The sequence below is a fragment of the Phyllobates terribilis genome, unplaced genomic scaffold (assembly GCF_046119375.1).
Source record: "Phyllobates terribilis strain yellow unplaced genomic scaffold, ASM4611937v1 Scaffold_3__8_contigs__length_932513732, whole genome shotgun sequence".
Classification (NCBI taxonomy): domain Eukaryota; kingdom Metazoa; phylum Chordata; class Amphibia; order Anura; family Dendrobatidae; genus Phyllobates; species Phyllobates terribilis.
The window spans coordinates 878,572,448-878,586,903 of record NW_027362763.1 but is presented as its reverse complement, the minus strand read 5'-3'; the positions used below and the strand labels follow the sequence as shown (position 1 = coordinate 878,586,903).

The window sequence follows — 14,456 nt, the reverse complement described above, 5'->3', positions numbered from 1 at the left end:
GGATCAGGGCCTTTTGTATCCATTTATTTTAAAAAGGATGTTCAGCATACTAAGACATTGCTTCCTGATATAGTCCATAGGGTATAGCTGACTTCCAATTAAAGGGAATCTGTCACCCCCCTGGGCGATATCAGACCTCTACTATGGCCATACAGGGTATAGAAAAGAAAATCTATACTTACCTGTATGGCCCATAGCAGAGGTCTGATTGCTGAGAAAAGCAATTTAATCAATTCTATTTTGTACAGGCTTGGTGTCCGGGGGATGCCAAGCAATCCCCGCCCATCTGCTTATTATTCCCCTAAATCCCCCTTTCTCTGCTTAATTAGCATATCCCCCCTCCCCTGCACTGTGCTCCCTGACTTCCAGGCATGCGCAAAGCGCCGCTCACTTAGAGCGCTCTGTGTTTCATCCTGGCCCCGTCTACCTGTGCTCTGCGCCGCAGGTTTCTATTGCGCAGGCCCCGAAAAGTGACAGTGAAACCTGCGGCACAGAGCATAGGAAGACGGGGCCTGGATGAAGCAAAGCGCGCTTTATGGGAGCGGCGCTTTGCGCATGCCCGGATGTCAGGGAGCACAGTGCACATCACAGGGCCCTGTGACGTGCAGGGGAGGGGGGGATATGCTAATTAAGCAGAGAAGCAGGGATTTAGGGGAATAATAAGCACATAGGCGGGGATTGCTTGGCGTTTCCCGAACGCCAAGCCTGTGGAAAAAAGAATTGATTAAAGTGCTTTTCTCTGCAATCAGACCTCTACTATGGACCATACAGGTATGCATAGATTTACTTTTCTATACCCTGTATGGCCATAGTAGAGGTCTGATATCGCCCAGTGGGGTGACAGATTCCCTTTAATTGTATTAAAGTGGTTGTACACTAATGAACAGCTTGTTCATAAATGCTAAAGTACCGAGGTAAAATAAACCACACATACTCACATATACCGGCAATATCTAGCGATATCGGCACTGTCTCTCCCAACGATCAGCTGACATTGTTATGTCAGGTGATCGCTGTATCTAATCAGTAGTGCTGATAGGCTGCAATGCTCACATGACATAACACTGTCATGTGACTGCCAGACGACAAGGCATTGACATTCCTGAAAAGAGAATCCATGAATTTTTTTATTAGCTTTGCAATTTACCTCTTATTAAAAATGTTCTACACTGTCCAGAATGGAGGAATTCATAATTACCTTGTGTATTTCTTTCTGCCTAGTTTATCAGTCACCTCTGCAGTCTTTGTGCAGTGACCAGTCTCATAGGCAAGGAGCACAGCGTTTCAAACTCTTTGCTATAGAGCTTGTAACTGCTGCTCTGAAGCTGGCTGGATCTGACCAGCTTCAGTGCCCAGGTGCTTCTCTAATGCTGCGGAGGCAACCTCAAACTTGCCTTTGCTTTCAGCATCAGAGAGAGCACAATTCAGACAAGTGGTGCATCCATGTATAAAACTCTTTTAAGCCTGTCTCTGTAGGCAGGGTGTATGTAGTTCTCACCTCACTATGGTGCAGCTCCTCCACCCAAATCTTGCTGGTAATTCTATGGGAAGGCAGGAGGGTCTTCCTTTTTTGGCAAGGTTCGACTCAAGAAACCCGTGTCACAAGAGATGAGATCAAATCAACTTAGCAGTTTTATTTCACAGCAGTTAAATTGTGAAAAGGGCAGGAAAATGAACATAGAACAGCAAATTCTGTAATATAGCACAAATGCAACTCCTCCATACTATACCTGGGCAGTATGGACCTATATGCCCGGCCTGGCTGGGGTGACACTATAGGATAGGCCCCTGGGTTGATTTGCAGTACCTGTATAAGAATGCTTCACATACACTTATGTATTACAGTTCATGATGATGATGACACATGGCAGATGACACTAGGCACTCACCTGATAACAGAGAAGACCTAACCTGAAATGGCTACAGCAATACAGATAACACAGTTCAGCCTTGGAGCCCAGTTTCCCCGAATATTGGTGCTTGCAAAAACCATTGGTGCACTTCAATATTACAATCAAAGCAAGATTTCCTTAGCGACAGTTGTATCATGAACTCCATAGTAGCAGAATAAAAAAGTCCCAGCAATATCCACTCTTCAACATTTCTGTCATGAACTCCTTATCTGTAGAATTGCAAGTCCCAGCAATATCTACTCATTTCCTGATGCAGCAAAACTCGGAGCATAGGTGATGGATATCAGGATCTTCCTCTGGGGAAGGCCAGGAGGCAGTGGACATTTTCTAGTCACTTGGCCACTCTGCAAATGGGTACTGCTCCAGAATATGTTCTCATTTCCCCACCCGCTGAGCTGCTGGGCTTTCAGCACTCACTCTGTGCTGCTGTCATGTGCCATCAAATGTCAGGCTGTCTGCAGTCTTCAATAGAGGAGTACACACTCGTCCTGGTGCCCTCACATCTTCTCCAGCTTCCTCAGCCAATCAGTCCCTTCTTTTGCTGCAACTCCTCTTCCAGAATGTAACGAAGAGCTAATGCTGCTGGAAATGCTCACTGAAGTGAAAGTAGCATTAAAGGGGTTGTCCACCACTCACACAACCACTTCTCAAATCGCAAGTTTGCACAGTAGAATAACAACACTTATACTCAACTCTGTTGCTAACACTGTTCCAGCTGTGTCTGCACTCACTCTCCCGGGGCTCGCATAACTTTATGTCATGCCAGCCCTGCACCCAATCACCACTGGCTTCACTCTCCCTGCCTTCGGATGAATCAAACATCAAGAGGAAGTGAGTGGCCAGTAGCAGCTCTGAGTTCCTCTTGATGTTTGATTCGTCCGAAGGCGGGGAGAGTGAAGCCAGTGGTTATTGGGTGCATGGGTCACGTGACATGACAATATGACGCGATTCCTAGGAGAGCGAGTGCAGACACTGCTGGAACAGTGCTGGCACCAGAGGAGAGTATAAATGTTACTTTACTGGTGTAAACATGCTGATTGAGGTGGACAACAACTTTAATGTCTGCTACTGTGAATATTTGCTTTTCCCCAGTTGCAGCTGCCTCTGCACAACATGCTCCTCCCACAGATATAACACTTACTGCTAACCTGAAGTGTCACACCTGGCAAGCAAGAAGGTGGGAGGCTGGGGAACAATGTGCTCTTTAAGACAGAACATGGGACAAACCCTTTAAGCTCTATCATCAATCAACAGTTTATGTTCTTTTTTAAGCACTTACATTTTGTGCAGCAAATATAACATCCAGCGAACGCTGCTTATATTATGGTCTGCTTAACTTCTTGGCATCTAAGTTTTCCTAAAATTCCCAGAAGCACATAACACTGTAATTCCTTTCAAGACGCCTTATTTTTTAATAGTATTGAAGAGAAAATATACATTTGAAGAATGATTGCTTTAAGGCAAGGCAGGCGATAAACGACTTTTTTCATCATTTAGAAGCTTGGAAGAAGCACTTAGCACTTTTAAGTGGAAATGATTTTCTTTGTCTGTAAGTGAAAAAGATTTTGTCTGCATAACAGTTCTTAGGGCTAGGATGGAACTTTTCAACCTTACTAAAATACACTTATTTCGTTATTACGCTTGATGCGTGCCTCCCAGAGGATCGATTTGTAGTGGCTGTAATTACTGTTGATGTGTTATTTGTACAGTGACGCGGAATATTGTATTCCCCTAAAAGAAAGGAATATTGTGACAAGCCACTTGTCAGGAATTGTTAGCGTAATTACTAGTTTATTTCATTGAGTCAGGAATACTTCATACATAATAAATGATACTTGCAAAACATTGTATTGTTGTTCTCATTTACAGGATGCAAGCTTACTGCAGGAGGAAAACTAATTACACAATATACATAGGTTTCTGTATGTTTTATCTTTCAATTCCTTTTTAAAAACCTTGATATTATTGATATTGTCATGCAGTGGTCATATTTCATAGCAAAGTCAGCAATGTCATGCAGTATTTGACACCCAGTACATCTCAGATGCATCATCCAGCAAAAGTTGCAGTTACGTAACAGTAACAGTGTGCTTAAAATTCATAGACGTCAATGAGTACTGACATGAACGCTCATCAGTAGTGTCACATTTCTGTTGGCTTCTTTGAAGTTGTGTACTTGAAAATGCTTAGGACATTTAAATGCCAAGATCTTATACCATGATTTGTCGGTGCAAGTCATTGTTCTGGTGTAATCATATGATGTTTTAAAAACATATCTAAATAAAGGGAACACTAAATAAATATGGTTATTGGGGTGGGGAAGGGGCTTAAAGCCCATCGTCTGCAGTTACGATCCAAATTTTTACTTCGCATAAAATGCACAATCTTTATGTAAGCAAATCAAGCAAAAACAATTTTAATACTTCTGAACTGACCATAGACTTTATACAGCCTGACAATCCACACTTTACCCTGCACTCACATTCTAAAACTTCAATACACTGTAGACAGCTACCAAGGGATTGTGCATCTGTGAGGGTGGAGAGCCAAACACAGTTAAACTCCTCAGACAGAAGGTAAACCTGGTTTATGTTCACCTTCTTAACCTGATCATGCTTCCTCTTTTGTGTTTCCTCTTTGGACCTAGCAAACATGTGCTAATTAGGTATAGGGAGGGAGCAGGAGCTGCGGGGTCCTAGGAGACCCAGTCAGCTCTGCTGTGAAGACAGGTGCCTGAAATTTCCCCTATAACTGGGGCTAGCATACAAACCCGAGTTACAAGTGAAATCAGCAATAAAAAGAATGTTTAATTATTAATTTTATTAATATGTTAAAATGCCCTGCGAAGGGGAGGTGGAAGGGGTCATAGTGTGTAAAATAAGTGAAAAAAATTTAAGAGAAACTGACAGTCTAAATAGCAGTTTCCAACCCCACCCAAATAAAAAATATGTCCATTATCTAAAAATATGTACAGAAAGGGGAATGTCATTAAAAATGTTTGTAGCTGTCCTTTGTGGTCTTGAAATAAAAATGCATTTTAAAAATATACACTCCTTTTCTACTTTTCATTACATTTCCCACAATATCAGCAAAAAAAGAAGCATATAAAATGACATAAAAATGAATCCCCATGTATTGTGAAAAAAAGAGGCAAAAATTATTTGAATAACTAAGCAAGAACCGTTTTTAAAAGTATACATACAATAAAACCTGAAAATATGCCTGGTCAGGAAGGTGGGAAGTGGCCCAGTCAAGAACTAGTTAAAAAGGACCTTTTGTGAAATAAAGCATGTTAAACTGGTCACATCATGACATAGTGTCTGCAAAGTTAGGTGAAATGCAGATGTTATTTTGAAATTTCTACTTTCCATTGATGAGATATTAGCTTGTAAAGTGTAGATTATAATTTGTGTTAAATTACTCTGGGCCTTAGCAGAGATTTGTTTCTGGGGGCAGGTACTTCTTCCCCTGTGTGAAGCTGTCCAATCATAAACAGGCAGCAACACACAAGGGAAAAAGACACACCCTACTCTCCTCACTGATCTCTGCAGATACCATGTAGAGATGCAGCAGAGCTGAGTTATGAATCATTAAGCACTCTTCCAAATCTTATCTCATGGCAGTCAATGTGGGGGAAGGGTCAGATCTGACAGCACTTTGAGGTGCAAAAATAAAAACTACATTTTACTTAGTTCTGTAGCCACTATTTCATGATGAGGGTGGGTTAATATGGTCAAATTGGTGAGGGGTACTCGTTAAAGAAGCACTTTGTTTTGCATTCATGCACCCATTAAGTAATTGCCTATCACACTGCACTTTTCATATAAACAGTGGGGGAAAAAAAGTATTTAGTCAGCCACCAATTGTGCAAGTTCTCCCACTTAAAAAGATGAGAGAGGCCTGTAATTGACATCATAGGTCAGACAAAATGAGAAAACAAATCCTGAAAATTGTCTGATTTGGAAAGAAACTTTTTTCAAATTTTGGTGGAAAATAAGTATTTGGTCAATTACAATAGTTCATCTCAATACTTTGTTATATATCCTTTGTTGGCAATGACAGAGGTCAAGCGTTTTCTGTAAGTCTTCACAAGGTTGGCACACACTGTTTCTAGTATGTTGGCCCATTCCTCCATGCAGATCTAGAGCAGTGATGTTTTGGGGCTTTTGCTGGACAACATGGACTTTCAACTCCCTTCAAAGGTTTTCTATAGAATTTAGATCTGGAGACTGGCTAGGCCACTCCAGGATCTTGAAATTCTTCTTACAAAGCTACTCCTTCATTGCCCTGGTGGTGTGCTTGGGATCATTGTCATGCTGAAAGACCCAGCCACGTTTCATCTTCAATGCCCTTGCTGATGGAAGGAGGTTTGCACTCAAAATCTCACGATACATGGCCCCATTCATTCTTTCATGTACACGGATCAGTTGTCCTGGTCCCTAGGCAGAGAAACAGCCCCAAAGCATGATGTTGCCACCCCCATGCTTCACAGTAGGTATGGTGTTCTTTGGATGCAACTCAGCATTCTTTCTCCTCCAAACACGACGAGTTGTTTTTCTACCAAACAGTTCAACTTTGGTTTCATTTGACCATATGACATTCTCCCAATACTCTTCTGGATCATCCAAATGCTCTCTAGCAAACTTCAGACGGGCCCGGACATATAATGGCTTAAGCAGGGGGACACGTCTGGCACTGCAGGTTCTGAGTCCCTGGCGGCATAGTCTGTTACTGATGGTAGCCTGTGTAATGTTGGTCCCAGCTCTCTGCAGGTCATTCACTAGGTATCCGCCTGTGGTTCTGGGATTTTTGCTTACCGTTCTTGAGATCATTTTGACCCCACGGGGTGAGACCTTTTGTGGAGCCCCAGATCGAGGGAGATGATCAGTGGTCTTGTATGTCTTCCATTTTCTAATTATTGCTCCCACAGTTGAATTCTTCACACCAAGCTGCTTGCCTATTGCAGATTCAGTCTTCCCAGCCTGGTGCAGGGCTACAATTTTGTTTCTGATGTCCTTCGACAGCTCTTTGGTTTTCACCTTAGTAGAGTTTGGAGTGTGACTGTTTGAGGTTGCGGACAGGTGTCTTTTATACTGATAGCAAGTTCAAACAGGTGCCAGTACTACAAGTAATGAGTGGAGGACAGAGGAGCCTCTTAAAGAAGAAGTTACAGGTCTGTGAGAGCCAGAAATCTTGCTTGTTTGTAATTGACCAAATACTTATTTTCCACCAAAATTTGAAAAAAAATTCTTTCCAAATCAGACAACGTGATTTTCAGGATTTGTTTTCTCATTTTGTCTCTCATAGTTGAGGTCTACCTATGATGTCAATTACAGGCCTCTCTCATCTTTTTAAGTGGGAGAACTTGCACAATTGGTGGCTGATTAAATACTTTTTTTCCCCACTGTATGACAAACTTACTTCCCTGTAGTTCAAGCTCCTGTTTCCCTCTCTTCAAAATGTAGAAAATTATAAGCAATTGCATCATACAGGTAGTTCTAGTAACTGAGATGGTGCCCACCCTTAAGCGAATATAGAACTATGTAGTTCAGTACCAAAATGTACCATGAATTTTCAGATAGAAAGGAACAACTGAATTTGGAGAAATCACTTGTCATATTAGTTTGTTTGAGGTACTTAAACTGTTCTTATTTCATTGGTCAATTCAAGCTGCTGAAAGTTTGCAAATTTTGCTAAATAACCTAACTTGCAATGGGGGTTGAATAATTTTGACTGCATCTATACTAGCAAAAGAACTCTCTGGAGAAACTTTTATGTATACACACATGGCTCATTTATTTTAATTCAAGCTGTGTAATGCCTTACTTGTCCTGTGGTGGCAGTACAGGGGAATTGACAAAAACTTATTAAGGAAGAGAGGTATCTTCTACACCAATCAGGAAACCGTAGGTCCCTGTAAATATACAGAAATAGTATGGTGAATAGTTGACTGACGATGGTGGATGGGAATGGGGTTGGTCAGAGAGATATTCACTCTCCATCTGTGATACCATAATTTGCAAGAGGAGAAGTAGAAGTGGGAAGACATCCAAATGGTGTGGACAACAGAAACTTCCACAAGAGTAAAGGCCGTTCATACATATTAGTAAAAAGTGGACAGGGCCAACAAAATCTAATGTGTGTGGGGGGCATCTTGACACTTCTTTGACGGATATGTTGGGGAAAAAAGGAGTGAACATGTTGAATTTCAATGCCCAATTCTTTTGTTCTCCTAGGAGATAACCTGCAGCCAGTGTGGTGGCAGCTTAATCCACTCTTCTCATTGAAAACATATGCACACTCAGCCAAGTCAAGTTTGCATGTATATGAGGGGGTTTGGAAAGAATAATGGTTGGTCAAAAGCTTTTTGAGGTTTATGGGCACCTTAACATGAAACAGTTAAATACCACTCCTGCGTTTTTTTTATTTTACCCCTGGAGTGGTGCTTCTAATCTAAAGTCCCTGCCCCTAATCTGATACTTATCTGCTCGTTCACCTTCTTTCGCCACCGCTCCTGTCGGTCTGCAGTAGTTTGTCACCTGTCATATCGCTCCAGTGTTTGCTGGAACAGCTCAAGGTCACAACTCAATACAAGTCTATGAGAGCCACGTTCTGGCTCTCATAGACTTGAATTGAGAGCTTGTGATGAATATTCTGACTTCCGGACAGTCAGAAGCTGCGGTCACAAGATGGTACCACGGGACCTTATTTGCGGCACTTACAAACTAATTTTGCCGCTGTTGAAGCCCCATCATGTTCTCACCCACTTCAATAACCCTTTCATGGGCCCCATAAAGTATGATGCAAACAAAAATGCCACCAACTTAGAATATAATGCCTTGAAGGTTAATTACCCCACAGTACCCCCAGCAAATAATAATAATACCCCATAGTGCCCCGTACATAGTATGAAGTCTCCACAGTTCCCCCACACACATCATTAGTCCTCCACACCACATTATGATGCTGTCACAGATGTCCCACACACATTTTGAGGCTCACAGTGATCCACAACACAGTATGATACCCCCATAGATCATCATACTGTGTGGGGGGCTAAGACTAACTAACTGCAAAATGTGAATCTTCCATTCCTGTCTCCATGACTTGTTGCACCAGTTCTGTGCAATGCAGTCCCCACCAACAATCCGGTTAATTCCCAGTGTCCACAGTTTTAAGTGTGCCCTAAAAACATATTTTTTTGGCAGACCTATCACATCATGTCACTAAGCCAATTGTTATCAGTTCTCCCTTCTTACAATTTCCTCAGAATCTGGTCCTTTCTTTCATCTGCACTCAGTAGTATTTTATATCTGGATATAGACAGATACTGGCTGGTGACTGGTTCATACAGCTTCCCTCTGACACTCGCATTTATTATAAAGATGGTTAGACCGTACAATACAAGCATTTTTTTACCTTTTGCATCAGCCGTATGTCCTCAGAGACTGTAAGCTTACAATTATGGCCTCACTTGTCTTGTTTGAATTGTTGAATTATGTCTTACTCAGTCATTTTTGATATTGTAAAGTGATGTGAATACATTGGTGCTATATAAAGAAAATTATTACTATTATTATTATAGAGCTGAATTTATTATTAGGGCTGCTTTTAGAGCTGCCCCTCTCGGTGAGTAGCAATTATAGCAAGTTCATTTTCTTTAATTGGCATGACAAATGAACTGATATTAGGCTTAAATGTGCTTAGATGATTTGCTTTAAATTAATTTTAAATGAGTTTAAATTAGCTATACATTATAAGAAACGATATGGTTTGTGGGAAAGAAAAATAGGTACTGTATGTGGTAATGCCTAGAAAGAATCCATATTTAAAAAGGTTCTCTGAGGTTTTTTGTGTTTTTTTTTTTTCTTATGGGGCTAAAAACTTACAGGCAGGTAACAGATCACTACTGACGGCAGCGATTCTGCGGCTTCCAGTGACGTAACGTCGACAACAGCTTCTTCTCTTCTGCTAGGCTCTTTTGGCGGGCATTACTGCCTATGTCATGCTGATTGACAGCCTTCTCCTTGATGTCTGACTTCAAGGAGCCGCCTGTCAATAAACATAACGTCAGCAGTGATGCGCAGTCGACAGAGCCGCACTGTTGATGTGAGGTCAAGTGAAGCAGCAGAATCATCAGCAGAAGCAGCCTTTGACCGTTCTGAGCCAGCATAGATCAGCGCCAGGTAGACCCGGTAGGTAGCTGCCTGTAAGTTCTTAGCCTCATAAGAAAAAAATACTTAAGTCCCAGATAACCCCTTTAATGCCATGCTCCTCTCACAAGCCCTACTCAAGACATAATTCATGTAAGTAGACAGTATCCTCATGATCTCTGACTTGAGTCCTATTGACAATTCATACTACTTTTTTACGAGTTGGTTGGTGGTTGGCGTCAGAAGAAGTATAGTGCACGTGATTATTTTTGTGGAATTTATCATTCATGTATACTCTTCCATTTCCAAAATTTTAGGAACATAATGGGCTAATGCATTCCTACTGTGGGTGACTGCAATTTTAAGAACTTGTTTTTGAGTTTGGTTTCCCATTCTTTATTTTTTGTTCTGTTTTTAAATTGTAAGTGGACGCTGTGTAACTTTCCTTCAATTAGCGTGCTGAATAATGTTGTATTATCTTTTATCAAGCACTTTTTCAGTGCGAAGGCTTTTTGGCAAGCTTCAATTTACTAATGATTACTAAACAAGTGAAAATGGTATTAAATCACAGAAATAAATAGAAGTCAGGGAATATGGACAAAGGATGAATATCATCACAGTATAATGGTTGGGTATTGCTGTGCATATATGGTAGAATGGTACATGGGTCCTCTCAAGGACTTATTTTACTGCAAGTGTTTGGAAAGGTGCATTGAAATCAACAGTGGTGTACTTACTGTAGAATGTCATGTCAGATTTTTCAGACTTATATGCAAACACAATGACCTTTAATACTTTCTGTGTGCACACAATATTATGCTACAAGAAGCACATTATAACTTATAACTGCAAATAACGATAACTTTTAGACCAGCTTAAAAATCATAGCATTCGGCCATCTAACATTTTGCTCTTTTGTCGGATATTTGCCAATCTCTTTGGTTGGGTCAATAATCGAGAACATGTCTTCCTAAAAATGCTCGTTCCCGATTATCTACTCGTCTAAATGGGCCTCAACTATAGTGAAGCAAGAAGCAAAATCATCTAAAACATCATATGAAAATCTTGAAGGGCTTGTTCATGAAATAGTAATCTATCTTATTATCTATGGGTTGTGTCTGGCTTATGGCTCTCCATGAACAATTTTTCTTTTCAAAGTGCTGATTATAAGAGAAGAGACAAACTAAACTGGTTGATAAAGTTATCCAGAATCCTGCTTCAGTTTATGCAGCAACCACATTTTTAAATTTAATAAATGGTTTATGTCACCTTTATGGAAGTATTTCTATGTCAAGAACTTGAACTAGTCATAGACATTAGATAACTGTCGGCCAATCTCACCTGCCTCCCCTGTATATTCTTGGCTCGTCTGAGCGCTCCTTTGGCTAAGTGGAGAAAGCGGAGTAAGCTTCTGCCAGATGATTCAAAAGGATCGAGCGATTGAATTCCAACCTCCTGATCATTTTCCCTGTCAACATAATTTATCTGGGAAGGGTAAAGAGACCCCCTCTTACACATTAGTCAGCAGATCTGGCTAAAATGGTGGGTTCAGCTTTCTTTTATCTAATTTATGTGGGATCCCTCACTCAGTGTTTGCTTGTATGTGCTTCTTTAGTAGGAACTCAGAAAGGTATTCAGTAGTACAATTACGTTTATTTTACTTGGTTTCTGAATATTTGATTCACTTTGGATGGAAGTTCTAATTTTGTAATAATATCAGAAACTTGTTCATAATATATTTGACTACCATAATATGTCCCATTTAGGGGAACAAATCTTTACTCGGTGTGCTAGGTGACTGTTAATTGCATTTCCTTTTTGTTAAATACTTGCTCTTTTTCCCTCCTGGAGATTGAGTTGATGCCAGAGTTTGTCATTCTGTTTTTTGTCCAGAAGTCAAACTTCTGTGTTAATTATTATGCAGATTTAGTGGAACGCTGTCAATCTGCTAGGCTGGAGGACAACTCCTGCCAAACTTTCATTATTTAAATTACTCCGTCTTCCAAATCCATCTAGTGCAATAGGTCCCAGATGATACAATGGAAAATGGCAACAAGCCAATAAGCTGAAAAGTTACATCTGCTATGTATAAATGTTTGATTCCTTTTTTTTTTCTCTCTAGACAACATCGGGGGAAGATGTTCGAGATTTCACAAAGGTGCTGAAAAACAAGTTCCGTTCCAAAAAGTACTTTGACAAGCATCCAAGATTAGGCTACCTACCGGTGCAGACTGTGCTTGAGGGAGATAACATGGAGACGTAAGTCAGCTGCTAACAGTGTTACACTTAGCTTATTCTTTTTAGGTAACAATTGTTAGCCATTTAACTGATGCAACCAATTTGTTCCATAAGACCAACACATAAAAATTAAATGTAGCCCCTACTATTAGATCTTTGGCTGGAAAAGGTAAAAATAGAAGAGAAAATATCCAGGTTTTCTTGTCAAGTTTTTGAAATTCACAGGATGAAAGGATAATTTATGTACTGTAAAAAAGGTATTTCCGTATCCTATCAAAAATCAAACAATTGGAGGAGGAAGGTTGCACTTGATGGACCTAGGTCTTTATTCAAACTATGTAACTTGTTCCTTCACATTCCAAACATTGGATAATAGTTTTTTGATATTTTATATACCTATATTTTATAGAGGTAAAAATATGGAAATTCGAACTTGAGTCAACTTTCAAAATGTGAAACTTTACCTCCAACTTTTACAAATATTTTTTTTCCTTTAAGTAATCTTTTCGGGAACTTCCTACATAAATTCCCAACCCAGCTACGAAGATAAGCTCTTATCTGTTAGAACTCTCAGTAGCTGTCCCCTGCCCCCTGTTATTACCTTACTATAGATAGAGATTATAAAGACTGATAGAACAATTCATTTTATCTGATATAAAGACTATAAGGTATCATTTATCAGTTAAGAACTTTTTCTTTAATAGAAAGTGAATTGATATTTTAGATAGATACTTTTCAATATATTAAAATGTTATATTTGCCACAATTATATGACAATTTGATGTATCATTTGATGATTTTTTTTTCATATTTAGGGTTTTTGTTCAAATCTATATTACAGGGAACCTGTCAGGTGATGCATGCTGCCCAAACTGTGGGCAGCATGTATCAGTCACTGGTTGCATGGTCTCAGCTATGCATGTTTGTCTCTAGAACGCCGCAGCGTTTTCAGAAAAATACATACTTCCAACAGCCGCTGGGGCCTGAGCCACGCTATTGATTAGTTTAACAGGCGGGTCACCCAGTGGATTCTCCCTGCCCACTGACAGTGACTGACAAACCTGCATGCACGTGTGGGCAGAGGCTTGCGCCAGTCTCTGTTAGTGCGTGGGGAGGTACCCGCCTATTGACTAATCAATATCGCGGCTCGTTCCACGGCAGCTATTAATAGTTTGTTTGCTGCAGAAAAAATTATTGGAAATAATTTAGGACATTAAAAAATGAAAATTGTTAATAGGTAAGTGTGGTTTGAATCGGTTGTGGATGTTCAGGAAATTCCAGAATTATAAAAAATAAGTTTTAGTTTCTATAACACTGTAACTGATAGCTGATAAGTATCTGGAATATTTATTTACATAGGTTCCCTTTAAAAAAATAATGAATCAGTCACTAGAGTCTTGCTGCCTGAAGCATGGGCAAAATCAATCAGAACTTAGCTACCTGATTACATCCAAGGACTATAGAGAGAGTTCGGTGCAGCCCCCAACTGGCTTCTCCCCACCCCGCTTCAGTTGATTGACAGGTCATTCCCTATATTAACACATAAGAGAGAGCTGTCCATCATCTGGGGACCATGCTTGACTAGTCAGGTCTCTCTTTATAGTCCCTGGCCGACTTTTCAAACCGTTTTCTCTGAAATCCTGCAGCTTTTCAGTGTAAAGCTTTCCTGATTTCAATTGTGCTACCTGAACCACAGGCAGCATGAATCTAATGACAGGTTCCCATTAATTTCTATGACTGTGAACCTTTTAAGTGGCAGAAAAAAAAAGTCTGTTTGACACAAGCAGAGTTCTCCATTACTAGCAAACGATGATCCATACCGCTAGATTCAGCAATGTCTGCAGGGTGATTCGTAATAACAGAACTTTACATATACCTAAATTATATTCACAGTTATTGCCTTGGACACGCTTCTGGTTTCCTCTGTATTGTTCTACACGGCTATTATCTCCTGGCACAAAGAGGCTCTTCTGACCTAGCTTCAAGCTCCATTGAACCTCATTGCAATTCCTGGCACATTTATTAAGAAAAAGATTTATTACAGCAGTTATCCTCAATGAGATTACCTTGGACTGCAAAAAAATATCACAAATGTTCTGCATTACTTCTGCAGGATGTTTGAGTGCATTACAGCAGTCTGCTAGGAAACCTG

At 40.3% G+C, this 14,456-nt stretch overlaps 1 protein-coding gene across 6 annotated transcripts in view; it reads left to right on the top strand.

Moving 5' to 3' along the window:
- Positions 1-14,456, top strand: part of UTRN (utrophin) — a 768,906-nt gene that overhangs the window by 698,076 nt on the left and 56,374 nt on the right. For all 6 annotated transcript variants that reach the window (XM_073672652.1, XM_073672651.1, XM_073672650.1 and 3 more), the window contains one exon: positions 12,189-12,325. In XM_073672652.1, coding sequence (XP_073528753.1) covers positions 12,189-12,325 — 137 coding nt within the window. The remainder of the gene's footprint in view (positions 1-12,188; positions 12,326-14,456) is intronic.